This window comes from Dromiciops gliroides, chromosome 2 (genome assembly GCF_019393635.1).
Source record: "Dromiciops gliroides isolate mDroGli1 chromosome 2, mDroGli1.pri, whole genome shotgun sequence".
Classification (NCBI taxonomy): domain Eukaryota; kingdom Metazoa; phylum Chordata; class Mammalia; order Microbiotheria; family Microbiotheriidae; genus Dromiciops; species Dromiciops gliroides.
Window position 1 is genome coordinate 663,329,439 of NC_057862.1, and position 27,253 is coordinate 663,356,691.

General features: G+C 38.6%; 1 protein-coding gene across 1 annotated transcript; it reads left to right on the plus strand.

Moving 5' to 3' along the window:
- Nucleotides 1–27,253, plus strand: LOC122739583 (zinc finger protein 420-like). The gene is made up of 7 exons (XM_043981258.1): nucleotides 1–111; nucleotides 10,166–10,256; nucleotides 11,553–11,725; nucleotides 12,397–12,453; nucleotides 20,070–20,196; nucleotides 21,542–21,637; nucleotides 24,289–27,253. The coding sequence occupies exons 1-7, from the start codon at nucleotides 1–3 to the stop codon at nucleotides 26,394–26,396; spliced, it is 2,763 nt and encodes a 920-aa protein (XP_043837193.1). The 3' UTR covers nucleotides 26,397–27,253.

A 27,253-nucleotide genomic window follows, 5' to 3' on the forward strand; every position in this document is an offset into this window, starting at 1 on the left:
ATGAATGAAGCAGAATTTGCAGAAGCTCAAAAGAAACATGAGATGTGCAAATTTAGAGATAACTACACTGTAAATGTTCATTCTCGAGCTGTGGTGGAGGTTTCCTGGCTTGTATTGGTCTGATGAGCCATAGTTGGACACACTGCCCCTTGACACAACATGGTGGTGTCATTCTGGTTTTCTTCAAGAACAAAAGACAACAAGCATACATGGTTTAATTTATTTCTCTAGGATTTGGTAATGTGAAAGCTTTTTATACTGGTTAGTTATACTGGTCTGGTCCAGACCTATATGTTGGGTATAGCAGCATCTATTAAAACATGTTTTCTTAAATTTTTATGTTTGGGGCAGCTAGGTGGCACAGTGGATAGAGCACCGGCCCTGGAGTCAGGAGGACCTGAGTTCAAATCCGGCCTCAGACACTTAACACTTACTAGCTGTGTGACCCTGGGCAAGTCACTTAACACCAATTGCCTCACTTTTAAAAAAAATATGTTTAGTGGGGCTAATTGAGGGAGCTCCTCAGATCTACTAGACTGCAGAACTTCCCACTGGAGGAATCTGGCTGCTTCTTGTTAAAGCTGAGCATTTAATTAGACAACTTCTGATAACTTGCAAATCATAGTCTTTTGCTAAAGTGCATGTGTGATCAGATTCATTCATTGTTGTTTAGCTTTTTTTCCTTTGTGTCCAAACCATTGTGACCCCATTTGGGGATATCTTGACAGAGATACTGGGGTGTTTTGCCATTTCCTTTTCCAGTTCATTTTCCAGATGAGGCAAATAAGGTTATGTGACTTGCCCAGGGTTACATAGTTATTGAGTGTCTGAAGTCAGATTTCAACTTAGAAAGAAGAGTCTTCCTGATTGCCAGCCCAGCGTTCTATCCACTGTGTCACCTAGCCACCACATGTGAGATCAGATGCTCCTGTTGAATCCCTTGTTTCCTGTGTTGGAAGCAAGTTGAGGAGCTATGCCAAAGAGGATTGACCTCAGAGAAGGAAGATTCACCCATTCAGTGGGCTTAGAAAGAAAAGAAACTTCTGGTGTTCCTGTTTTCCCATGAATTCAGCAAGTTCCTTGATATTATAACAGCTCTTCCTTGAACTTCTTTTTAGGCAAGGAGAGGTGATTTCCATCTCCTCTTTTCCCCCCATTTCTGAGCTCTTGTAGGGTCCTACAGATGGAAAGCAGTGCATGTGCTTACTTTGCTGGGTCTCAAAACTGGTCCTCAAGTTATTGGCTGTTTTCATCTTTTGTTTTGTGTTTCTTCCCCTGAGCATAGGTGACCCAACAGCAATTCTGTGATGAGTAATTCTAGCCTCAGTGGCAAACTCATAAGTTTTGGAGATAAAGAACTCCTGGGTAAGAGTGTGTTTGCCCAGCAACTGATCATCTCTGAAACAACTTCTTAGAGGAGAAAATGTGCACTGCCAAGAGTGTCATCCCAGGACATACCCTGGCTGGTCAGATGATATAAACATTAAATCAATTTTCAGCTCTGGGGTGAAGGAGAAAAGCCTCAAAATGTTGTTTTAAATATTAACCTCCTAGGAAAGTATATCTTGTGATATATTACTGGATCATGTTTTATATGTTTATCATTACATATTTATGAGTCTTTGTGTTTTCTTCTTAATTTTTATGGCAGAGGAAATAAATAGCTGTCCTCTACCTGATTTCTTGTTTCATAAAATGCCATTCTATGTAGGAGGTATCTTGCAGATGCTTTTTGAAGAGAACCTAGACATGAGACCACCTTCAAGCCCAGTGAACCAATGGATTTGGATGACGCCTACCAATCAGCTTGAAGCAGTGTGTAAGGACTGCCTCTGGTCCAGACCTATAAAAAGCTTCCACACTCAGTTTGAAAGAAGAGTTCGTGGTTGAAGCAAGCTCATGGCAGAGGACTTAAGGAAGAACCAGACCAGGCTGGAACTCTAGGCTAGATAGGCCTTTTTTTTCTTTCTTTCTTTTTTTTTTTTGTGAGGCAATTGGGGTTAAGTGACTTGCCCAGGGTCACACAGCTAGTAAGTGTCAAGGGTCTGAGGTCGGATTTGAACTCAGGTCCTCCTGAATCCAGGGCCAGTGCTCTATCCATTGCACCACCTAGCTGCCCCTAGATAGGCCTTTTCATAACTCCAAGTGTTCTCTTTTTTCTAATACCTAGTATGCTTTAATAAATGCTTAATGCCCAAAGACTGGTGCTAAAGATTCTAATTTAAGGCGACCACCCATTAGATTCTGTAGACATCACAGTTTGATTTTAAACATCACATGCTATTGTTTATTCATCTTTCACTGTAGCCAACTCTTTGTGACCCCCTTTTGGTATTTTCTTAGCAATGATGCTGGGGTGGTTTGCCATTTCCTTCTTTAGTTCATTTCCCAGATGTGGAACTGAGTTAAGCAGGGTTAAATGATTTGACCCGGTTACACAGCTAATAAATGTCTGAGGCTGGATTTGAAGTCATTTCTTCATGACTCCAGGGCTGGCACTCTATCCACTGTGCAACTTAGCTTTCCATATTATCTAATTAGTGACACATATGAAAAGATGGTTGAGATTCTCATTGTGGTCAAGGGATGTGAACAGGAAGTTTTCAGAAGAAGAAATTAAAGGTATCAATTGTCATATAAAAATGCTCTAAACCACTATTGATTAGAAGAATGCAAATGAAAATAATTCCGAGATCCCACCTCACACCTATCAGATTGCCTAACATGACTGAAAAGAAAAATGATAAATTATGGAGGAGATATAAAAAAATAGAGACACTAGTGCACAGTTTATAACTTGTCCACCCATTCCAGAGAACAATTTGAAACTATGCCCAAAGAGCTATACGGTTATGCCTATGCTTTGATCCAGTAATACTCCTACTAGCTCTGTATTCCAAAGAGCTCAAAGAAAAAGGAAAAGGACCTATATGTACACAAATCTTTATAGAAGCTCTTCTTGTCATGGAAAATAATTAGAAATTGAGGGTATATACATCAAAAGGGGAGTGGCTAAACAAATTGTGGCATATGGTTCCTTTTTTTTTTTTGACTGGGCAATGGGGGTTAATTGACTTGCCCAGGGTCACACAGCTAGTAAGTGTCAAGTGTCTGAGGCCAGATTTGAACTCAGGTACTCCTGAATCCAGGGCTGGTGCTTTATCCACTGTGCCACCTAGCTACCCCTGTGGCATATGATTCTGATGGAATATTGTTACACTATAAGAAACATTAGTTACCTTGCAGGATATTTCACTGAGTGTGGAGTTAGGAAGACCTGAGTTCAAACCTGGCTTCAGTCACTTATTAGCTGTGCGTCCCTCAGCAAGTCACTTAACCTCTGTTTGCCTTAATCTACTGAAAAAGGAAATGACTAAACCATGCCAGTGTCTTTCCCAAGAAAACCACACAGTGGTGCCGTGGCTAGTGACACACAACTGAATTACTGAACAACATAAGAAATCATGAGGGGGGATAATCGGTCAGAAAAACCTGGGAAGACCTATATGAATGGATGTAGAGGGAAGTGAGGAGAGCGTGGAGGTCATTGTACATATTTACATTAATATCATAATGTTGATCAACTGTGAATGACTTTACTACTTTGATAAAGATAATGTTCTAAGACAATTCCAAAGGACTCATGATGAAAACTGCTTTCCACCTCCAGAAAGAGAATTGATGAACTCAGTGTAAATTGAAGTATAATTTTTCATTGTGTTTGTTTTTCTTTTTTGCAGCATGACTGAGAGAGAACTTTGTTTTGCATGATTTCAAATATATAATTGATATATTGCTTGCCTTCTCAGTGGAGTGGTTGGAAATGGAGTGAGAGAGGGAATTTAGAACTCTGAATTTTAAAAAGAATGTCAAAATATTTTTTGAATGCTGATTAAAAATTGGAATTACCCATGATATGGGTATTATTGAATAATGACACTTGGGTCTTTTTTCAGAAGAGAGAAAAAGCCTAAGATTTCTAATTGTATTCCTGAACCCCAGTAATTTGTCTGCCAGTTCTAGCCAGATGGGTGCAAAATCCAATGGGGTTCAATTTGTGGAGGTCCAAGCTTGGGCTCTAGTGTAATGGAAGATTCACTGAGTGACTAATGCACATACTAGCCAGAAGTTGGTTCTGCAGCCACTGCAACAATCCTAGAAGAGACTAACCTTGTCTTTAAAGAGGTGGGAATGATCTACAAATCATCACTTAGAAAGCCATTGTTCTAGCATATCTATCCCTGTAAGCACAAGTGTCCCATCCAGCTCAGTGTTTGAAGGTGCTACTCTCTTCCAGCCCCTCTTCATTGATTTTGAGGCATCTTCTCACCTTCCGGTGGGCAGTTAAAATGTAATCAGCTTATAAACACGGGCTGGAATTTCACTTTGGTGGGCTTTAACAGCAGAGTTAGTGTTTTATCCTAGAGTCAGTTAAAAAGCTCCTGAAACCCTAACGTAAAATGACTTGGTCTGATTTATGATTTAGGAAACTCATCTTGCACATTATATAGAGAATGTGTTGGAAAGGAGAAAGATTGCCTGAGTGTCTGTTTTGGTGTGGACCTGTGATTTCATACTTATGAGAAATCACAGTATGGAAGTTAGCTGTACTCACAGAGATGGACAACTCCTTTGTAAATTATTGTTTTAGGCAAACCATGATTCCAGAGGATTAAAGGGTTAAAGGGATGCTAACCATCTCATTTTGGAGAGCTAATGGATTAAAATACAGAATGAAAAATTATATTTTTGGATATAACCAATGTGGAAATTTATTTTGCTGGATTATGTGTATGTATTATGGAGGTTTTACTTTTTTGTTCAGTGAGAGGAGGGAGGAAAAGAAAAAGTAATTGTTCAAAACAGAAATAAAACTTTTATAGCAAAGTTTGAGTATGTCTAGACATCCTGAGAAAGAATATGTGGAGACCACCATTACATAGAGAATAAAGAGAAAGAGAATAAGTACAAATAAATAAGAAGAAAAATTCAGATGAGTGGCAGTGGTAGACTAAATGAAAGAGAAGCTTTGAGCATATACACTTTTTCCATGTCCTCATGCTACCACAGACGATGTTCTCCACCTAAACAAGGAGTTGGGGAGAGGGAACTATAATTGGCGGGAAGGCAGAATAGAGAGACTCAGCAGCAAGAATCCCTGCAGTGGCGAGGGGGAGGGAATGGAAATGATTAAGTTGACTCTCCCAACTGGCTATTACTAAATATGTAACATGTGCAGAATCTGATTCACCACAATTCATGAATCTACCTTAAAGCATTGTCCCCCAACAATGGGGGATGTTTAGTCCCTTATCAGTCAGGAGGCTAATGGGAAGTATAGTTTTCCCATACACAAAGAGAGACCAAAGGATGGTGGTAGTTGGAGGCTGAGATCTGGGACCTTAGCTTAAAAAGGCCAAGGTCGGGGGCAGCTAGGTGGCGCAGTGGATAAAGCACCGGCCCTGGATTCAGGAGGACCTGAGTTCCACTGCATCTAGGGCCATCTCTAGCCATCTTGATCTATATCTGGCCACTGGACCCAGATGACTCCAGAGAACAGAGTGTGGCTGGTACCTTTGCACAGCCCTGCCTTACTTAAATCCAGTTCAATGCAAGTCAAGAAATCACCTTCCTGATGTCATGGTCCTCTTCCAGAACAAAGTCAACCAACCAACCAGGGGGCAAAAAGAGTAGGAACTTTGGAGCTGGTTGGAGAGCTGATGGCATATGAAGGTTCCTGCTACCCCAAACTAAACATAATAACATAAAAGCTTCCTCATTATTAGGGCAGTTAGAAGGAGTGTCCTTGGATATAAAGCACAGGTATGAGTTGAGTATGATGGGACAATTATCTAAAAAATGAAGGAGTGAGAAAGAAGAGTACACTGGGAAAAGGGGAAAGGAAGAGGTAGAAGGGGGTAAATTATCTGACACAACGAGGCATGAAAGGTTTGACAGTGGAGGGAATGTTAGGGGAAGTGAAGAGGGAACACGTGAATCTTACTCTTAGTGCAATTGTCTCAAGAAGGGAAGAACACACACTCAGGTGGGTGTAGAAATCTATCCAACCATACAGGAAAGTAAGAGGGGAAGGGGATAAGCAAAGGGGAGACTGCTGATAGAAAGGAGGGCAGATTTGAGGAAATGTGTCAGAAGTAAAAATCTTGAGAATGGACAGGGTGAAAGAGAAAAGGATACACAGAGATATTAGGATGGAGAATTATAGTAGTCTGTGGGCAAAAAATGTTACAGTATGTCTCTGATAAAGACCTCATTTCTCAATATATATAAAATATCAACTTTATAGAAATGAAAACCATTCCCTAATTGATAAATGGTCAAAGCATATGAAGAGGAAGTTCTCAGACAAAGTAATAAAAGCTATTCATAGTCATGAAAAATGCTTATTCGGGGCAGCTAGGTGGCATAGTGGATAGAGCATCAGCCCTGGAGTCAGGAGTACCTGAGTTCAAATCCGGCCTCAGACACTTAACACTTACTAGCTGTGTGACCCTGGGCAAGTCACTTAACCCCAATTGCCTCACTAAAAAAAAAAATGCTCTTATTCGTTGATTAGAGAAATGCAAATTAAAACAACTTTGAACTGTTACCCCATTCCCATCAGATTGGGTAATATGACAGAAAAGGAAAATGACAAATGTTGGATGGAATGAAAAAATAAAGACACTAATGCAATGTTTGTGAAGTTGTATATTGATTCAACCATTCTGGAGAGTCATTTGGAACTATATAGAAAAGGCTATAAAAGTCTGCATACCCTTTGACCAAGCAATACTACTATTAGGTCTGTATCCCAAAGAGATAAAAAACAATTTCATTGCAAAAGAGTTCATCCAGAGGGTGAGCACAAAGGACTGTTGTTATGCCAAGCTCAGGGCAGAGCTTGCTTACTGAGCCTAAACCCTGGAAAATAAGGTTTCTCCTAATCATAAAAAGAGAAGAGTGGTCTTGGCATGGTGATGTTGATAGGTGATAGTTTAGTCTCTGCTTGAAGAGCAGAGGAAATCCACTGCCTCTCAAAGCAAATTAATCTAGCTTTTTGTTTTTGTCATTGAGTCATTTCCTGTCTGACTCTCTGTGACCCCCTTTGGGGTTTTCTTGGAAAAGATCCTGGAGTGGTTCGTCATTTCCTTCTCTAACCCATTTTACAGATGAGGGAACTGACCAAACAGGGTGAAGTGAGTTGGCCAGGGTCACACAGGGAGTAAGTGCCTGAGGCCAGATTTGAATTTTTCTTCATAACTACAGGCTCAGCACCACATAGCTGCCCTCTTCTAACCGTTGTATAATTCTAATTCTTTAGAAGATTTCCTGACAATAAGCCTACATTTCCCACTTTGCACCATTTACCCACTGCTCCTGGTCTTGCCCTCTGAGAACAAATAGGAGATTTTTAATTTCTTACACACATGATGCACCTTCATACTCCTCAAGATGGATACCATGTTTCCCCTCAGTCAGTCTTCTCTTTTGGCCAAGTATCCCATTTCCCACAACTGATCCTCTTACGTCATAGAGTCAAGTCCTTTCACCATCCTAGCTGCCTTCCTTTGGATAATCTGCAGCTCATCAATGTCCTTCTTAGACCATAGCACCCTGAGAGTACTTCAGATGTGCTCTGACTAGGGCACTGGGATTGCCTCCTTATTCTTGGAATCTATCACCCTCTTAATGCAGATCCATCTTGCATTTGGTTTTTGTGGCTACTACTCCCCACTCCTGACTGATTTTGAGCTTGCAGCCCAGTAAAAACCCCAGGTATTTTTCAGAGCTATGCCTGATCTGTACTTCTCCCATCTTCTATGTGAGAAGCTGACTACTTGGATCTGAGTGCCAGATTTTCCCCTTTTAAATGTAATTTTATTGGATTCAACCCAGTGCTCTAACCTGACAAGAGTTGTGTGGATCCTAACTGTCATCCAGTGTTATCTATTCTCAGACTTGGGTCATCTGCAGAATTGATGAGCATGCTATCTATGTCTTTGTTAAAGTCATTAATTATAATGTGAAACAGCACAGAGCCAAGCACAGGTCCTCAGGTACTGCACTGGGCAATATCCTGGCACACTGACATAAAATCATTAATAATCATTCATCTCTTTGGATTCAGACCATTCAACCAGTTCTTAATTCATTTGATTATGTTATTAATTAATCTTTATTTCCCCCTCTTCTCCACAAGAAGAGTATGAAGTGCTTTGACAAAAACTTTGCTGAAAACATAAACTACATCCTTAGCATTCTTCCTATCTGTTTGCTTAGCAATCTTGTTTAAAAAAAAAAAAGAAAAGAAATGACATTAATCCAACATGAACTATTCTTGTTGAAGCCATGCTGCCTCCTTTTATTCATTCCTTTCCTTTCTGCATGGTTTGTACCCACCTCTTTAATGATGCATTCTAGAATTTTCTCGAGAATCCAAATGAAGTTGATTGGCAATAAATAAATAGCTTGTAGACTCTGTTCTCTTAGCTTTTAGGAAATGTGGGGAAGCATTTGCATTTCTTCAGTTTTGTGGTACTTTTCTCACTTTCCATGATCTTTTGAATATCTCTGACAGTAAATATGTAATCACACCTGTAGTTCATTTGTACCAAATCACTTGAATTAATCAAGGGCAGTTGGATGCCCCTTTACTGTCTCCTTACTTTTCTTGGGCATTCACTGTGAATCATTTCTGTTCTGAAGTTTCAAGTACAGATGTCACTCTCCTTTAGAGAGAAAACAAAATAAAATAAAAGTTGAAATCTTCACTGTGTTGTCAGTTAACAATCTTTCTGTTCTTTGATCTTCCTTTTTTCTCCCAACATGACTGAACATTAACAAAAGCAATCTATTTTGGGCATCCTCAGTCTTCATTATCAGTCTCAGCTTATTCTGAATTTTAACATCCCTAATAAAATGTTTCTAGGACCATACAAGACTCATATATTGATTCCTTCTTATCTGGTCTTGCTTTTCTTGTCTTTACCTTCCTTCCTTTCTTTTTTCTTTCCTGTACTTCTTTCTTTCTCTCCTCCTTCCCCTTTCTTTCTTCCTTTTCTTGTTCTTCCTTCTTTTTTCCTTCCCTTTCCTTCCTCTCTTTCTTCCTCTCTTTCTTTCTTTCTTTCTTTCTTTCTTTCTTTCTTTCTTTCTTTCTTTCTTTCTTTCTTTCTTTCTTTCTTTCTTTCTTTCTTTCTTTCTTTCTTTCTTTCTTTCTTTCTTTCTTCCTTCCTTCCTTCCTTCCTTCCTTCCTTCCTTCCTTCCTTCCTTCCTTCCTTTCTTTCTTTCTTTCTTTCTTTCTCTCTCTCTCTCTCTTTCTTTTTTCTTTCTTGTAACTTGGTTGGTGAGTTTGCCATGGATACACTTTTGTCTGTCCAGATAAAATTCATTTTTCTTCTTGTTTGGAATTTTTTCTTTCTCTCTTCAACATTTCATTGGTGAGCTTTTCTCATTCCTTTTTGGCTGACTTCCCCCTAAAGCATTTTACTCCATGGGACTATACCTCTAAACTTTTCCCCTGAACCACTTCAAATGTGTTTTCTCAAAATCTAGAGTACAGTTAGATTGTTTGTTTGTTTTTGAAGTTTGGTTTAAAAGTAAAAAATTCCATAATATACATTCTCCTCTCCTGTGCTTTGATATTAAAATATATTTGCAAAGATTAGCAGATTTTGATCAACTTAACATGAATATACATGATAATATTAAAATTATAGGTTAAGAACTTTTCCTTCATTAATACTTAAAATCAGTCTAAGGCCAATGTGAAATTTTACATTCTGCTGAAACAAAATTTTTAAATATAATTTTTTGCACCTAAATGAAAAATCACACTGCCTATATCTTTACAGTATACTGCCAAACATACCTCCAGCAATGAAACATACCTGAATTACTTTGGGAAAAGTTTATAGGGGCGAAACATGTGAATCATTCTTTTAGAGAAACAAAGGGGACAAATGATGCAGGTTTACGTAGAAGAATCACTAAATGCAGCAAAGTAATTATAGATTTTCCCTTTTTTACAGGCTAAATCTTTTAACAGATTAAAAAACACCCCACAATTTTTAGAAAAATATTTTCTCTGACCTAGGGAAACAATAAAGCAATACATGTCTATCATTTAAGAGGGAAGTAAACTCTTGCATTCTATAATTTCCAGTTGAGTGACAGTCATGCATCAGAAAAGGATGTCAGAAATCAGAAGACATTTTCAATAATTCCCCCCATCATGCTGAAAATAAAAATACAAGGTAAAATTATGAGGTTGTGACATGAAATGCATTTAACAGAATACATATTGTATATCTGACTACCTTTTAATTTTCCTGGGACTATTTTCTCCTCAAGCAATAGGTAACATATGCAATAAATCTTGCCTCTTTGATTTTCAAAATAACAATATCTGAGAAGAACAAGAAAAGATAGATACCCCCTCCCTTCTTTCTGAATTTTCCCTCTTTCCATTTTTGCAGAAGTGGCAGGGTTTTTTTGTGGAATATGACCTAGTGTTTGAGTCAATAAATGTGTTAGTTAGATTTGCTGAACTGCTTTTTCTCCCTTTTTATTCCTTGTTAGAAGGGATGATTCTTTGCATAAGAAAGGGGGAAGAACATGTATGTGGGGAGAGGCAATGTAAAAACAAACACATCAATCACATTTGAAAATACAACCTAGTATTTTGTCAGATAATAATTCACTGAGCCTATGAGAACAACTCAGTCAGAGTGGAGTCAGCAGGACTTCAGCTCACATTTGGCCTCCAACACTTACTATCTTTGTGACCCTGAAAACGTCGTTTAAACTTGTTTAAGAATCAACTTCCTCTTGTTTCCTTCATGTGAACTATGTCTCCCCATACCATCTCTCCCCTTTTCCCTCCCCCAGTTTATTCCTCCTACACCTCAACCCTATTTTAATGATGTCATCATGGGTTAGTTAGTTGGCACAGTGGACAAAGCACCAGCCCTGGACCCAGAAGTTGATTCTCTTGCTTTGGAAAATAAAATTCTATTTAAAGCAAAAGAATCAACTTCCTCACCTCTAAAATGAGGTAAAGAAGGAAATGGATAAAGACTGGAAGATCTTTGTCAAGAAAACCCCAAATGGAGTGAGGAAGAATGGAAGAAGCCTAAACAACAGGGCACCTACAATTTCCTGATTCTGTTCTCTTCTGTTTTTTGTTTTTGTGGGGTGATGAGGTTTAAGTGACTTGCCCAGGGTCACACAGCTAGTAAGTATCAAGTGTCTGAGCCGGATTTGAATTTAGGTCCTCCAGAATCCAGGGCCAGTGCTCTATCCATTGTGCAATCTAGCAGCCAGGGAGGGGCAGAGCTCCAATCCAAGGAGGGGCGGGGCTCCAAGCCGGGCAAGGCCGGGAGGGGCGGGGCAGGCCTTCAATCCAGGCTCCAGAGGGTCCAAGTTCATAGCATGCGCAGCAGTAGCAGAAGCCTCCGGACCACGATTCCCAGAAGGCCATGTTCACTTGGGGAGCTTTTCCCAAAGAATATGGCTCGGCCTTTACATCACTTCCGCCTGACCTCTTTCAGCCTCTTCCAGGCTTACCTGTGTTATTTTCATCTCCACGTGGGAGCAGAGTCAACTGGATCCAACGGTGACGCCCCCGCACCTGGAGGCTGGCTGCGGTGTGCGGCAGGGTTGGAGCATCGGGGTCTCACTGGGGAGCACGGGAAGAACGGGGGAGCGTCTCACAGAGGAGGAAGTAAGGCCTTGAGGGGCCCCCCATAAGCAGAGGACGGCCATGGGGTGGGGGCGGGCCGGCAGGCTGTGGATGCAAAGCTGGATTCCTATCCAACCTGACAGCTCTGGACTCCAGAGCCCAGTCAGGCCTTAGTCCTTCTATTCCTGCTCCACGTCTGGTCCTGGGCCCCGCTTTCACTAGGGCTTCTCCTCCTCCCCGCATCCTCCTGGCTATCACCTCCTCCGGGAAGCCTCCTCTGATGCTGCTGGTGACCCGGGCTCTCCCATTCCTGAAAGTGTCACCTCTGTGTCGGTGCCCAGACTTCACTGTCGCCTTGTCCCTCCCTCGCAGCATCCTCCTCTCGCTGCAGATCGTCTCCTGGGTACCACTTCTTCCAGGAAGCCTCCTCTGCTGGCCGAGCCATCAGGGCCCTCTGTCTGTCTGTCCTCCTGGTTTCTCTCTAAGGGGATGGTCTCCCAAAGACCACGAACCTCCAGCAGAGAAAGGAGTGTTTCCTGCTGCTCTGTTCCCCCCCCCCAGTCCCGCACCAGGCCACCCCCTCCCCCCCAGTGGAGAAGCAAGAATTTCTAGCCTCTGAGTAGGGGACCCAGAGAGCTTGAGCTGGGCTTCTCATGATTCTACTTTCTTCTCCAGAACCTTGGCCTCTTGTGGCCTCTGCTCTTCTCCAATAGGTGCTTTCACTGCGCAAGGGAATGGCTCCTGTGCTCCTGACAACCAGGCCTGGAAGGGTGAGTGGGGACTGCTGCTTTCCTGAGTTATCTGTCACTTTGAAGACCATTGGATACATTTCTTTTTGGTAGACAGCCCTAGAAACTGTGGGCATCACAGAATCATCTATTTAGAGTTAAAAGATAATATAGAAGTCACCTATTTATCCTCCCTTTACAAAGAAATTACCTTACCTTTATTTTGATTTTTAAGACATTTAACAATTTGGGAGTTCCAAATTCTTTTCCTCTTTCCAGCCCCTCCACCACCCACTGAGAATGCAAGCCATAGAGTCCACATTATGCATGGGAAGTCATGCAAAACATTTCTGTATTAGCCATGCTGCAAAGTGAAAAAAAAAAAAGCTTTAATCTGCAGGAAGAGTTCCTCAGTTCTCTTCATTTTTCATCATGAATCCTTTGGAGTTTTCATGTATCTCTGTATGGATCAGAGTAGATAAGTCTTTCACAGCTGTTCCCTGTTACAGTATTGCTGTCACTGTACAGAATGTTCTCCTGATTCTGCTCAGTTTTCTTTGCCTCAATTCATACAAGTTTTTCCAGATGTTTCTGACACCCTCCTTTTAGCTAATCTGAGTATTAAATTAAAGCTATAGTCATGAAAAAAATGTTCTAAATGACTATTGATTAGAGAAATGCAAATTAAAACAATTCTGTATTACCTTTTCACACCTTTCATATTGGCTAATATGACAAAAATGGAAAATGATAAAAGTTGGAGAAGATGTGGGAAAATTGGAATATCACTACATTGTTGGTGTTGTGAACTGATTTAGCCATTCTGGAGAACAAATTGGAACTGTGCCCAAAGGGCAGTAAAACTGTACATTCCCTCTGATCCAACAGTACCACTACTAGGTCTGTATCCCAAAGGGATAATAAAAAAAGGGAAAGAATCTACATGTACAAAAATATTTATTGCTGCTCTTTTTGTGATGGCAAAGATTTGGAAAATGAGGGAATGCCATCAATTGGGGAATGGCTGAACAAGTTGTGGTATATGAATGTAATGGAATACTATTGTGCTATAAGAAATGATGAGCAAGGGGCCGCTAGGTGCTGCAGTGGATAGAACACCGGCTCTGGAGTGAGGAGTACCAGAGTTCAAATCCAGCCTCAGACATTTAACACTTACTAGCTGTGTGACCCTGGGCAAGTCACTTAACCCCAATTGCCTCACTAAAAAAAAAAAGAAAAAAAAAGAAAAAAGAAATGATGAGCAAGGTGGATCTCAGAAAAACCTGGAAAGACACATGAAGTGATGCTGAATGCTGAATGAAGTGAGCAGAACCAGGAGAACATTGTACATTGTAACACTAACATTGTGTGATGATCAACTATGATAGACTTTGTCAGGGTCACTGGCTCAATTCCCTTGACCGAAGTTGAGGGTCGGAGACAATTAATCATTGACACATCAGCACTACATTATGTGTGATAAACTAAGTGCTCTTTATTATCCAGGATAGCTCAGTATTTATAGCAGAAAGCCATAAAGAAATCAAATAGAGTCTCTGCTAGAATAATTCTAAGAGAATAGGAATAATTTTTCAACCCATCAGCCTTGACCTGGCAGAACTTGTTCCAGGCTTAGGCAAAGCAAGTTTTGTACAGCTGAGTCTTCGGACCCCTGGGAAGCCAGCCAAGCATTGTCTCAAGAATTCAGTCCTTGACCAGAAAGTTTCCTAAGAGACTTGCTGCCTCAGTGACCATGGCCCAAGCCTGGGGAGGGGGAACTCAGAGAGCTGACAGAGAGCCCTGTGGGTTCGCCACAGACTTAGCTCTTCTTAACAATACAGTGATCCAAGACAGTTCCAAAGGATTCATGATGGAAAATGATAGCTACATCCAGAGAAAGAACTGATGGAGTCTGAATGCATATTGAAGCATAGTATTTTCACTTTGTGGTTTTTCATGGGGTTTTTTTTCTTTTGTTCAGTTTCTTTCACAACATGACTAATGTGGAAATGTGTTTTAACATGTATAATCTCTTTTGGATTTCTTGCTATCTTGGTGAAGAAAGGGGAGGGAAGGAAGGAGAAACATTTGAAACCCAAAATCTCAGAAAAAATATTTGTTGAAAACTATCTTTTTATGTAATTAAGGGTGCGGCAATACTATTTATGTATATATATAAAAAAACAAAATACAACCAAACAGACCTGTTTTGGAGGCAAGCAGGTGATGAGGCAAGCAAAGAGCTTGGTGATTACTATGAATAGGGGTGAATGAGAAGGCTAAACAGCTAAAATCTTGCTTGGCTTTAGTTTTCTCAAATGAAGAATGATGATCTTTGAAGTGAGATTGAGAGCCCCAAATTTGTCAATAGCCAAGTCATTCACAATTCTTCAGCACACTATATTGCTGTTACTATGTACAGTGTTCTGGTTCTCCTCGTTTCACTTTGTATCAGGTAGTGTATGTCTTTCTGTGTTTTTCTGAAATCATCCTGCTTGTCATTGTACAATAATATTCCTTGACAATCATATGCCATAACTTGTTCAGCCATTTCCCAATTGATGTGCATCCCATTGATTTCCAATTGTTAGCTACCAGAAAAAATGCTGCTATCAATATTTTTATATGAATAGGTCATTTCTGGAAAACAGACTTAGCAGTGGTATTGTTGGAACAGAGGGTAGGAATAGTTTTATAGCCCTTTGGGCAAAGTTCCAAATTGCTCTCTAGAATGGTCAGATCATTTACAAGTCCACTAAGAATGCATTAGTGTCCCAGTTTTCCCAAATCCCCTCCAACATTTATCATTTTCCTTTTTTTTTTCATATTAGCCAATTTGATAGGTATGAGGTGGTATCTCAGATTTTTTTTTTTTTTTGGTGGAGCAATGAGGGTTAAGTGACTTGCCCAGAGTCACACAGCTAGTAAGTGTCAGATGTCTTAGGTTGGATTTTGAACTCAGGTCCTCCTAAATCCAAGGCCAGTACTCTATCCACTGTACCACCTAGCTGCCCCCTCAGATTTGTTTTAATTTGTATTTTTGTAATCTATAGTCATTTAGAGCATTTTTATGACTAGACATGACTTTGTCTGAAAATTGCCTCTTTATATCCATTGACCATTTATAAATGGGGGAATGACTTGTATTCTTAAAAATTTGTCTCAGTTCTCTATGTATTTGAGAAAGCAGACCTCTGTAAGATACCTGCTGTGAAATTTTTCCCCTAGTTTTCTGCGTTTCTTCTAATTTTTGTTGCATTGATTTTGTTTGTACAAAACCTTTTTTTTCACATTTTTAAGAATTTTTAATTCTATTTTTAAGTTATGGAATAAAGCAAACATTTTTGTACCATAGTACACCATTTGCTATTCCTTTCAAATACACAATGAAATTATCATGTAAATTTCTCTTTTTTCTTCCCTTATCCCACCACCAGAGAGGGCTACCATTTGACACAAATAGGTATATATATGTTTGTGTGTGTGTGTGTGTAAAATTATTCTATACATACTTATATTTATCGGTTCTTTCTCTGGATGCAGATATTGTTTTTCTTCATATGTCCTTTGTAATTTATTTGGAGATTTATTTTATTTATTTATTTATATTAATTTTGTACAAAAACTTTTTAATACTATGCAATCAAAATGATCTATTTTACATTTTATAATGTTCTATATCTTGTTTGGTTTTAAATTCTTTCCTTCTCCATAGATCTGATAGGTAAACTATTCTGTGATCTCCTAATTTGCTGTTGGCATCAACCTTTATGTATAAATCATGTACCCATTTTTACCTTTGGTGTATGGTTTTGAGGTGTAACTAGTTTCTTCCATGCTGTTTTCTAGTTTTCCTATCAGTTTTTGTCAAACAGAGAGTTTTTGTCCCAAAAGCTTAGATATTTCAGTTGATCAAATACAAGATTGCTGTGGTCATTTGCTATGATGTCTCATGTATCTAACCTATTCCATCAATCTAGAACTCTATTTTTAAGCCAGTACCAAATTGTTTTGATAATTGCTACTTTAACAATATAGTTTGACATCTGTTACAACTTGGCTACCTTCCTTCACTTTTTTTCATTGATTCCTGTGATATTCTTGATCTTTTGTTCTTCCAGATGAATTTTATTATCATTTTTTCTGACTCTATAGAATACTTTTTTTGTAGTTTGATTATATGGTGATGAATAAATAGATTGATTTTGGAAGAATTGTCTTTTTGTTGTTGTTGTTGGCTTGACCTACCCAAGTGAAAATATTTTTCCAGTTGTCTAGATTTGACTTTATATATATGAAGTGTGTTTTGTAATTATGTTCATATAGTTTCTGGGTTTGTCTTGGTAGGTGGACTCCCAAGTACTTTATGTTATCTTCAATTATTTTAAATTGAATTTCTCTTTCTATTTCTTTCTCCTGAATGTTGTTAATGTATAGCAGTGCTGATGATTTATGTGGATTTATTTTGTATCCTGCAGGTTTTCTAAAGTTATTCATTATTTCAGCTATTTTTTGGTTGATTCTCTAGGATTATCTAAGTATATCATCATATCATCTGCAAAGAGTGATACTATATTTTGTTAAATGTCCATTCTCCCCATCCCCTACCCCCAAAGGATGATACTCAGTTTTTCAGGGTAGGTGATTCTTGGTTGTATTCCTAACTCTTTTGCCTTCCAGAATGTCATAGTCACAGCCCTTTGGTTCTTTAATGTAGAAGCTGCTAAATCCTGTGTAGTCCTGATTGTGGCTCTATGATATTTGACTGTTTCTTTCTGGCAGCTTATATTATTTTCTTCTTGACCTGGGAGCTCTGGAATTTGGTTATGATATTTCTGGGAATTTTCCTTTGAATATTTCTTTCAGATGGTGATTGCTAGATTCTTTTAAATTCAGTTTTGTCCTCTGGTTCTGTCAGGGCAGTTTTCCTTGATAATTTCTTGAAAGAGGTTGTCCAACTTCTTTTGTTGATAGTGGCTTTCAGGTGGTCCAATAATTCTTTTTTATTTTTTTAGTCCAATAATTCTTTTTTTTTTTTTTTTAGTGAGGCAATTGGGGTTAAGTGACTTGCCCAGGGTCACACAGCTAGTAAGTGTGAAATGTCTGAGGCCGGATTTGAACTCAGGTACTCCTGAATCCAGGGCTGGTGCTCTATCCACTGTTCCACTTAGCTGCCCCAGTCCAATAATTCTTAAATTATTTCTCCTGGATCCATTTTCCAGGTCAGTTCTTTTTCCAATGAGAAGTTTCAGAGTTTCTTTTTTTTTTCTTCTTTTTGTTTTGTTGTATTTTTTCTTGAAGTCTCATAGACTCATTAGCTTGCAATTGCCAATTCTAATTTTTAAGAAATTATTTTCTTCAGTGAGTTTTTGTACCTTCTTTTCCATTTGTCCAGTTTTATTTTTCATTTAGAACTTTATTTTTCCCAAATTACATGTAAATACAAATTTTGACATCAATTAAAAAAACCTTTGTGTTCCACATTGTCTTCCTCCCTCTCTTCCCCCCTCGAAGAACTCAAGCAATGCTCTATAAGCTATACATGAGCAGTCATGCAAAACATTTCCATACATGTCAGGTTTTGAAAGAAAACAGACAAAAACAAAACTTCAGAAAAAGGAACAAACAAAAAATTATATTTCAGTCTGCATTCAGACACCATCATTTCTCTCTCTGTAGATGGACTGCATTTTTCATAAGACCTTCAGAGCTGTCTTGTTGCTTCCTTGCGTTGCTGAAAATAACCAAGTCATTCACAGCAGATCATCTTGCAGTATTGCTGTTATTTTGTATATAGTACATTTTGCATTGCATTAGCTGATGCAGGTCTTTCCAGGTTTTTCTGATAGCATCCTGCTCATCTTTTTTTTTTTTAATACTAAACTACATTTATATAGTACTTTAAAAAAGAGATTTCCTTACAACAAACCCATGAGGTTGGCTTTTGAAACAACAGTAATAGATAACATTTATAAAGTACCTTATACCTGACAAAGAATATTCTTCGCAATAGCCTAGCAAAGTAATTACCATGTGTTTCATCATCATCACCTTCACCATCATCAATCCATCCTCATTATCAATCAAACCTCATCTTCATCCAGTCAACATCAGTCCATCAGTCTTCATCATCATCACCCTCATCATCTCACATTACTCTTGCTTCTGCTTCAAAAATTTTTTCACAGTTACTATTATTACCTGTTTTCCTCCATCCTATTCCCTCCCTTATGATATTTACTCCATTTTCTATCTTCTTCCACCCTTTCCCTCCTCAAAAGTGTTTTGCTTCTGACTGCCCCCTCCCCAGTTCTATTTTTTTTTTTTTTAGTGAGGCAATGGGGGTTAAGTGACTTGCCCAGGGTCACACAGCCAGTAAGTGTCAAGTGTCTGAGGCTGGATTTGAACTCAGGTACTCCTGACTCCAGGGCCTGTGCTTTATCCACTGCGCCACCTAGCTGCCCCCAGTTCTATTTTTTAAGGGGTTATTTTCTTCTGTAAATTTTTGCTTGTCTTTTTCCATCTTTTGTGTTTCTTTTACCAACGCATTGACTCTTTTGTCATGATTCTCTTGCATCAGGCCAATTTCTTTTCCTAATTTTTCTTCTACATCTCTTACATGCTTTTTACAACTTTTTTAAAGCTCTTCCAGAAGTACTTTTTTTGCAACTTAGGCCCATTTATATTTTTCTTTGATGCTTCACATGTTGCCATTTTGACACTGTTGTCATCTTCTGAATTTGTGCCCTGATCTTCCCTGTCACCCGAATAACTCTAGAGTCAATTTTTGTTGTTGTTGTTGTTGTTATTGTTTTGTTTTTTGGTCATCTTTCCTATGTATTTTTTGACATTGTGTTTTTATGTAAGAGCTGGGCTCTGCTCCTGCACTGTTCTAAGGTTCTTGTGCTGGGACTCAGCACCTTGTGTTGCACTTAACTGGGCCTCAGACCTACAATCCCACCATAGTGAGACTGACTTTTCCTGCCTTGCTGGTAAACTGCTTCCCTGGTCTTAAATTGGTTCCTTGGCTTTTTAAAATGTTGTTTTTAGGGAAATTCAGGAGGGCTTTAAGGGAGATTCTTCTTCACTCTGCCATCTTGGCACTGAAATTCCCTTAATAGTTGTTTTTACTTGTAATTGGGAAAAAATAATTTTTTTTCAAAAGAGAGGAGGGCACCTACATCAGTGGTGAAGAGGTCATGCTGATTGGTCAGAGGATCTGAGAACGTTTAGCCTGCAAGAGAAGACTTGGGGGCACATGATAGCGATGTTTCACTGTTTCATTTCAGCAAGTAGAAAAAGATTAGGCATACTACTGCCTGAGCTCAAAGTGCAAAGGTAGGAGCCATAGGTGCAGGTTGTAAAACTGGTATCATTTGAACCACTTAAACAACAGGCATTATTTAAGCATCATGCTCTATGACAGGCATTGTGTTGAATGCTGAGGGTACAAAGGAAGGCACAGATAGCCCCTGCTCTCAAGGAGCTTACAATCTAACAGGAAAATAATTCTTAAATGCCTGCTGTTTGCACAGTACCAGGCACTATACTATGTTTCACATAAATGAATGAAATAATCCATAGAGTCAAGAACTTGACATTCAGACTTGGAACAATCAGAGCTAACCCTGGGTAACCCAAACATTTTGGTGTTTCAGGAATCAGTGACATTCCAGGATGTGGCTGTGGAATTCACGCAGGAGGAGTGGGCACATTTGAACCTGTCTCAGAAAAAGTTGTACAGGGATGTGATGATGGAGAACTATAGCAACCTGGTCTCTTTGGGTAAGAACAGCTCTCCCTTTGGAGTCTTGATGTGTATTGTGGAGACATTCAAGATTTCAGCAGTCTTTGCTTAGTATGGATGGAAACTGAGTTATTGATTTTTTGTTGTCCTAGACCCTCTCTGTTGTCCTGAAAACTGCTGAGTCCAACAAAGTAAAGAAACAATAGAGTCTCCAAGCCATAGAAAATAGATTTATTGAGAGAGGGTACCTGTCTCACAATAAAGCTGGTCTTAGTTTTGGGACCCAAAGACCCTGAGCAGGACCAGGAGATGGTAGTTATATCCTGCTATGAATACTTGAAAGCAATACACCCTACCCTTTAGGACCAACTCTTTTAGAGAATATTGCTGGTGGTACTGAAAAAGAATACATTTAACCATAAACATGAGCTTGAGGGGTGCCTCATCTTGGCTGGTGGCTTGCCAGCTCTACACAAATGGGACACAATCTAACTATGTTAAAAACATTATCTTTCTATAGTAACATTGTCATGAGTCTCAATGCTGATTGGTTTCTTCAGATTATAAAATACTATGTTTAGCTTTGTGGTTTACCACAATGGACCAAGGCATATCACAACAAAGCTGTTAAATAATCCTTATTGAACAGCTGAAATAGAATGAAAGAACATTGGTTATTGTCCATAGAAGGACAAGATTGAAATATGCACAGAGAGAAACAATGTGCATATCTAGAGAATACTTAAACATATTGAATCACCATTTATCTCATATTATACTGATTATTATCACAGTCAAATCACTTATATCTAAGGGGTGGGGAAAATCTCACTCACAGTGTTGTTTCAAATCCAAGATTTTCTGTTTAATCCCAGTGGAGGTATCATCTCATATTCAAAGTGTTCCCATTGTCTAAGCTGGGAGTGTGTGCAGTGTTCTCTTTTTCTCAAGGCCTACCCTGTAACCCATTCTCACATAATATCCTTCAGTGGTCATTTGTACCATCCTTGAAGTCTTCCAGCATGCCTACTGTTTTGTCCCCAAAAAAGATCACACATAAGCTAGCTTTGTATTCTTTTATTAAATTTCATGGGTGTTTGAGTTGACGTAGTTCTCCTTCCCCCCCCCTTCCACCTAAGAAAAGTGCTGCTGCTCTCTCCAACCTGTCTATTGGACACTCTCTGATTAAAAAAGAGAAAAAAATTTCAGACAAAATCAGCTAACATAGCCAGTGCCATATTGTGATGAATAAGATACACTCTGCATTCTCATTCCTACACCTCTCTGCTGAGGGTAGGATGTAGTTTTTAAATCATTTATTTTAAGATAGAATATTTAAGATAGAATTCACAAGTTTCCATGTTGTTCCTTTTCAATGAACAGGATTTGCAGTTTGCAAACCAGATGTGATCTCCCTAATGGAAAGAAAGGAAGCCTTCTGGATGCCAGAGACAGATATCCCAAGAAGCAGCTGCCCAGGTGACTACATCAAAACTAAGCAGATGAGTCCTAAACTAGAGCTCTGTTGGTCATTTTCGGTCAAAGTTCTTACAAAATGGTTATCAATGAGATATTTAACATTTTCTTCTAGTTTCTTATTCTTTTGGTTTTGTTTCATTGCTTCTTGATGTCTTATAAAGGTATTAGCTTCCACTTGCCCAGTTCTAATTTCTAAGGAGTTATTTTCTTCATTGTACTTTTGTACCTTTTTCCATTGGGTCATTTCTACTTTTTAAAGAGTTCTTTTCTTTCAGGAATATTTGTGCCTCTTTTTCCATTTGACCAATTTTACTTTTCAAGACATTCTTCTCATTGGTTTATTGTGCCTCTATTGCTATTTGGCTTATTTTGTTTTTTAAAGTGTTATTTTCTTCAGTGTTTTTTGTGCCTCCTTTACCAAGCTGTTGACTTTTTTTCATGGTTTTCTTGCATCACTTCCCTTTCACTTCCAATTTTTGTTCTTCTCTTGATTTTATTTGGGGCAGTAGTGCAATGAGGTTTTCAGATGTTTTTTTCTGTATTTCCTGTCTGTTTCTTGACTTGTAACTCAGCCAAATTGGGGTTCTGCTTCCAGAGGAGAAGGGGTACTTTCCCATACTTTAGATTTTTTATGCAGCTATTTCCAAAGGTAATTCTGGGGACCTGTAAGGTTTTTATTCTTCTAAGGTGGTATTTTCTGGGGAGAGGTGTTTACTACTCTCCTATCCTGTGCAGTGAGTGGTCTGTGAGCAACCACAAGTACTCTCTTATGCCCTGGAACTGTAACCAGGTTCCCTGTGGCTAAAAGCTCTAGTGTGTTAGTGCTCCTCGGGACTGCCATGCACTGGTCCAAACATGTGCAATGCAACAGAGTCCTGCCCCCACTGCCAGAAAAGAGACCTTTGTAGTTTTCTGACCAGTTTTCTGACCCCCTTCTCACCTGTCTGCCGAGAGTTCCAACAGCAGTGGCTACTGCTACTAAATCATTTTCTCCCAAGGCCTACTGCTGGTTTGCACTGATGCAGTTTACACTAGACTGTGCTGCTTTCTCACCATCATGCAACAGACCTTTCCTACTAACCTTGTAAGTTGTCTTGGGATGGAATATTGTTTCACTTCGTCCTTTTATGGGTTCTACTGCTCCAGAATTTGTTTTGAGACATTATTTAAAGTTGTTCAGAGGGGTTTAGAGGAGAGCTGAGGGAAGTCCCTGCTTTTTTTCTCCAGCATCTTGGCTCTGCTTCTGTAGGTTCTTACAAAATGTTGAACAAGGTCATGTTGAAAAGAGCTAAGATTTTTTTAAAAAGGAATTACTTTTTCATACATCTCTTTCCTCACATTTACTTCCACTCTGAAAGAAACTTTTTTCCGCAACATAAGGTAGGTTTTCTCTTCTGTTCTTTGAAGATCATCTTATCTTATGCAGGCATTCTTTAGCTTCAATTCCCTTTTAACATAAATATATTACTTAAAATATTAACGATATGGCCTTTTTTCTTCTGAGTCTCCTGATATTTTCTTTTGCATGGCTTTTATGATTATGTTGCTTTGCTGTTATTACTTTTTAAAGCCTTTCACCATAACATAATTAGCATTTCTTCATTTGTCATGTTATATATTGTCCTCTTTTTCTTTATGCTTTGAAATTATATTTTTAAAGGCACAATGATGTTTTCATATGACAGGATTTGTTTAGCCATAGGCCTATGATGGAACCTATATGTGTTTAGTATTGTGCTGTTCCACACATAATTGCTATAAACCTTTTTGAGAGAGATCTTTGTTTAGTTTAGGTAAATTTTTAATGATATGAACCTAGTAGTGGGATCATTGGGTCACTGGATATGAATAGTTCATAGCCCTAGCTTAAAGTCGTGTTACTTTTCAGAGAAAATACCTATTTCAGCATAACTGCTAAATTTGTTTTCATTTTAAAGTATCTTTGCTAATCAGATGAGTATTTGTTGATATATCCAAATAGTTTTATTTTGACTCCTTTGATCACTTGAGTTTGTGTAATGTTTCAGGTAGTACCTATTAATAATTTCTCGAATGAAAAATACTTGTATGTCTTGATACTTTTTGAAATTGGGTTTCGCCCTTACAAATTGGAATCAGTTCTTTACACAGCAGATACGCTGGATTTTTAGTAGAAATCTATGACAACAGTTTTTTCATATGACTCCCCTTTTCTTTATAGTTCTTCTTTATTCTCCTTACTTGATGACTCTTCTATTTCTCCTCACTCTATAAATTCATTGACTCTTCTTGTTCTTTCTGTTCTGTTTCTTTCCCATTTTCATCTCACAAGGTAAGGATGTATTTGCAAACTCTTAAAGGTATATACCTTTTTTATGGATTGTCTTTCATTTCCTTATTCCATTCAAATGTCATTGATTTACAGTAGAATAAGGGCTTATTCATACCTCTAGGAAATTTCATCTTAATTCAGTACCTTTAAATAAGTTAGCTATGATAACTATGAGTCATAATGTTTTCACATAAGAAAAACTATAATCCATATTAAAAGACTACTGAGACTAGCCCTCAGGTGGGAAGGCTAGAGAATAGTTCTAAAACCTTTTATCAACTAGAAACTTTGGGAAAAGGCAAAAAGACAGGGTTAACCAGCCCTTTATTCTTCCTTTCAGAGAGCAAAGAATTCAGTGGAAAAAAACCTTACAAATATAACGAATGTGGGAAGGCTTTCAGATTGGGCACACAGCTTGCGCGGCATCAAAGAATTTATACTGCACAGATTGCTTATACATGTAAGGAATGTGGGAAGGGCTTTCGCTACATGTCACAGTTTATTGAACATCAAAGAATTCATACTGGAGAAAAACCTTATGAATGTAGTGAATGTAGAAAGGCCTTCAGACAGAGGATACAACTTACTCAGCATCAGAGAATTCATACTGGAGAGAAGCCTTATAAATGTAATGACTGTGGAAAAGCCTTCCGCCTTACCATGCAACTTACTCAACATAAAAGAATTCATACTGGAGAGAAACCTTATGAATGTAGTGAATGTAGAAAAGCCTACAGACAGAGGATACAACTTACTCTTCATCAGAGAATTCATACTGGAGAGAAGCCTTATAAATGTGATGTATGTGGAAAGGCCTTCAGAGTGAAGAAACGCTTTATTGAGCATCAGGGAATACATACTGGAGAGAAGCCTTATAAATGTAATCATTGCGGTGAGGCCTTCAGATTGGGGGAACTGCTTACACAGCATCACAAAAGTCATTATGGAGAAAAACCATTTGTATGTAATGAGTGTGGGAAAGGCTTCTTTTGGAATTCAGGTTTTATGGAACATCAGAGGATCCATACTGGAGAGAAACCTTATGAATGTAACAAATGTGGCAAGGCCTTTAGACTGAAGGCACAACTTACTCAGCATCAGAGAATTCATACTGGAGAGAAACCTCATAAATGTAATGAATGTGGAAAGGCCTTCCGCCTTACCGTACAACTTATTCAACATAAAAGAATTCATACTGGAGAGAAACCTTATGAATGTAATGAATGTGGGAAGGCCTTTAGACGGAAAACACAACTTACCATGCATCAGAAAATTCATACTGGAGAGAAGCCTTATGAATGTAATGAATGTGGGATGGCCTTCAGATTGCGGAGACAATTTATTCAACACCAAGCAGTACATACTAGAGAGAAGCCTTATGAATCTAGTCATTGTGGGGAGGCATTCAGACCAAGTGAACAGCTTACTCAGCATCAGAAAATTCATCATGGAGAAAAATCATTTGTATGTAATGAATGTGGGAAGGCCTTTAGTGTGGAGAAACAGTTTATGCGACATCAGGGAATACATACTGGGGAGAAACCTTATGAATGTAAGCATTGTGGGAAAGCTTTCAGACTGAGGCATCAGCTTACTTACCATCAGAGAATTCATACTGGAGAAAAACCATTTGTTTGTAAGGAATGTGAGAAATGCTTCTTTTGGAATTCAGATTTCATGCGACATCAGAGGATTCATACTGGAGAGAAACCTTATAAATGTAATGAATGTGGAAAAGCCTTCCGCCTTACCATACAACTTATTCAACATAAAAGAATTCATACTGGAGAGAAACCTTATGAATGTAATGAATGTGGGAAGGCCTTTAGACGGAGGACCAAACTTACTGTGCATCAGAAAATTCATACTGGAGAGAAGCCGTATGAATCTAATCATTGTGGGGAGGCATTCAGACCAAGTGAACAGCTTACTCAGCGTCAGAAAATTCATCATGGTGAAAAACCATTTGTATGTAATGAATGTGGGAAAGCCTTTAGTCTGAAGAAACAATATATGCGACATCAGGGAATACATACTGGGGAGAAGCCTTATGAATGTAATCATTGTGGCAAAGCTTTCAGACTGAGGCATCAGCTTACTCAACATCAGAGAATTCATACTGGAGAAAAAACATTTGTTTGTAAGGAATGTGGGAAAGGCTTCTTTCGGAATTCAGATTTGATGAGACATCAGAGAATCCATACTGGAGAGAAACCTTATAAATGTAATGAATGTGGAAAGGCCTTCAACCGGGAGGCAGAGATTCCTCACCATCAGAGTTTTCATACTGGAGAGAAACCTTATGAATGTAACAAATGTGGCAAGGCCTTTAGAGTGAAGATACAACTTATTCAGCATCAGAGAATTCATACTGGAGAGAAGCCTTATAAATGTGATGAATGTGGGAAAGCCTTCAGAGTAGGGACACAGTTTATTCAGCATCAGTGAGTACATATTTGAGAGAAGCCTTATGAATGTAATGAATGTGAAAATGCTTTCAGACTGAGGGAACAACTAATTCTACATAAGAAAAGTCATCCTGGAGAAAAACCATTTGTATGTAATGAATGTGAGATGGGCTTCTTTTGGAATTCAGATTTCATGTGACATCAGAGTATTAATACTGGAGAGAAACCATATGAATAATGAATGTGGCAAGGCCTTTAGACTGAAGATACAAGTTACATGAACTGATGCAAAGTGAAATGAACAGAAGTAGATGCATTGACAAAAACCAAAGGGTTCAGTCCCCTTTAGGAGGTAGATATTACAAGGGTTAGGAGGTGGATATTACAAATAGTGTATGCAATGGGAAAAAGAAAACAGGAAAATGTCCATTTAAGTCTTTGAAAGTCTTATCTTAGATGGTTCTTGGGATGTTATCTGTGTATAACTCTGGATTCTGGCTCTGGGTATGGTCTCAGGTGTGGTTTTAAAATCTCTCAGGTGTGGATGGAATTTGGAATCAGGTATTTGCAGAACACTGGTAATTGCCTGGTTCTTCATGCTGCTGGAAGATTTCCTACAAAGTCAATCTTAATATAACTTTAAATAGCTTTGCCAATAACCAAATCAAACCACAAGAGTTCTCAAAAACATATGTCTAAAGAAATTCAGAATCTTTTATATATTGTCCAGTTGTTACATATGAAACAGATATAATCAAAACAAAAATTGAAACATTTTCTAAAACTTAATATTACATACCCCCCTCTGGAGAATAAATTGAGAAGGTGTAATATAAAAGTTGTCAGATTAATTTCACTTAACAAAAGTGATGTCTCCTTAAGTTACTTGCAAAAGAC

Coding starts and splice junctions, on each gene's coding strand:
- LOC122739583 (XM_043981258.1), top strand. CDS start 1: ATGAATGAAGCAGAATTTGCAGAAGCTCAAAAGAAACATGAGATGTGC. Junction 112..10,165: donor TGGTGGAGGTTTCCTGGCTT/GTATTGGTCTGA, acceptor TATAATTTCCAG/TTGAGTGACAGTCATGCATC. Junction 21,638..24,288: donor CCCAAGAAGCAGCTGCCCAG/GTGACTACATCA, acceptor TCTTCCTTTCAG/AGAGCAAAGAATTCAGTGGA.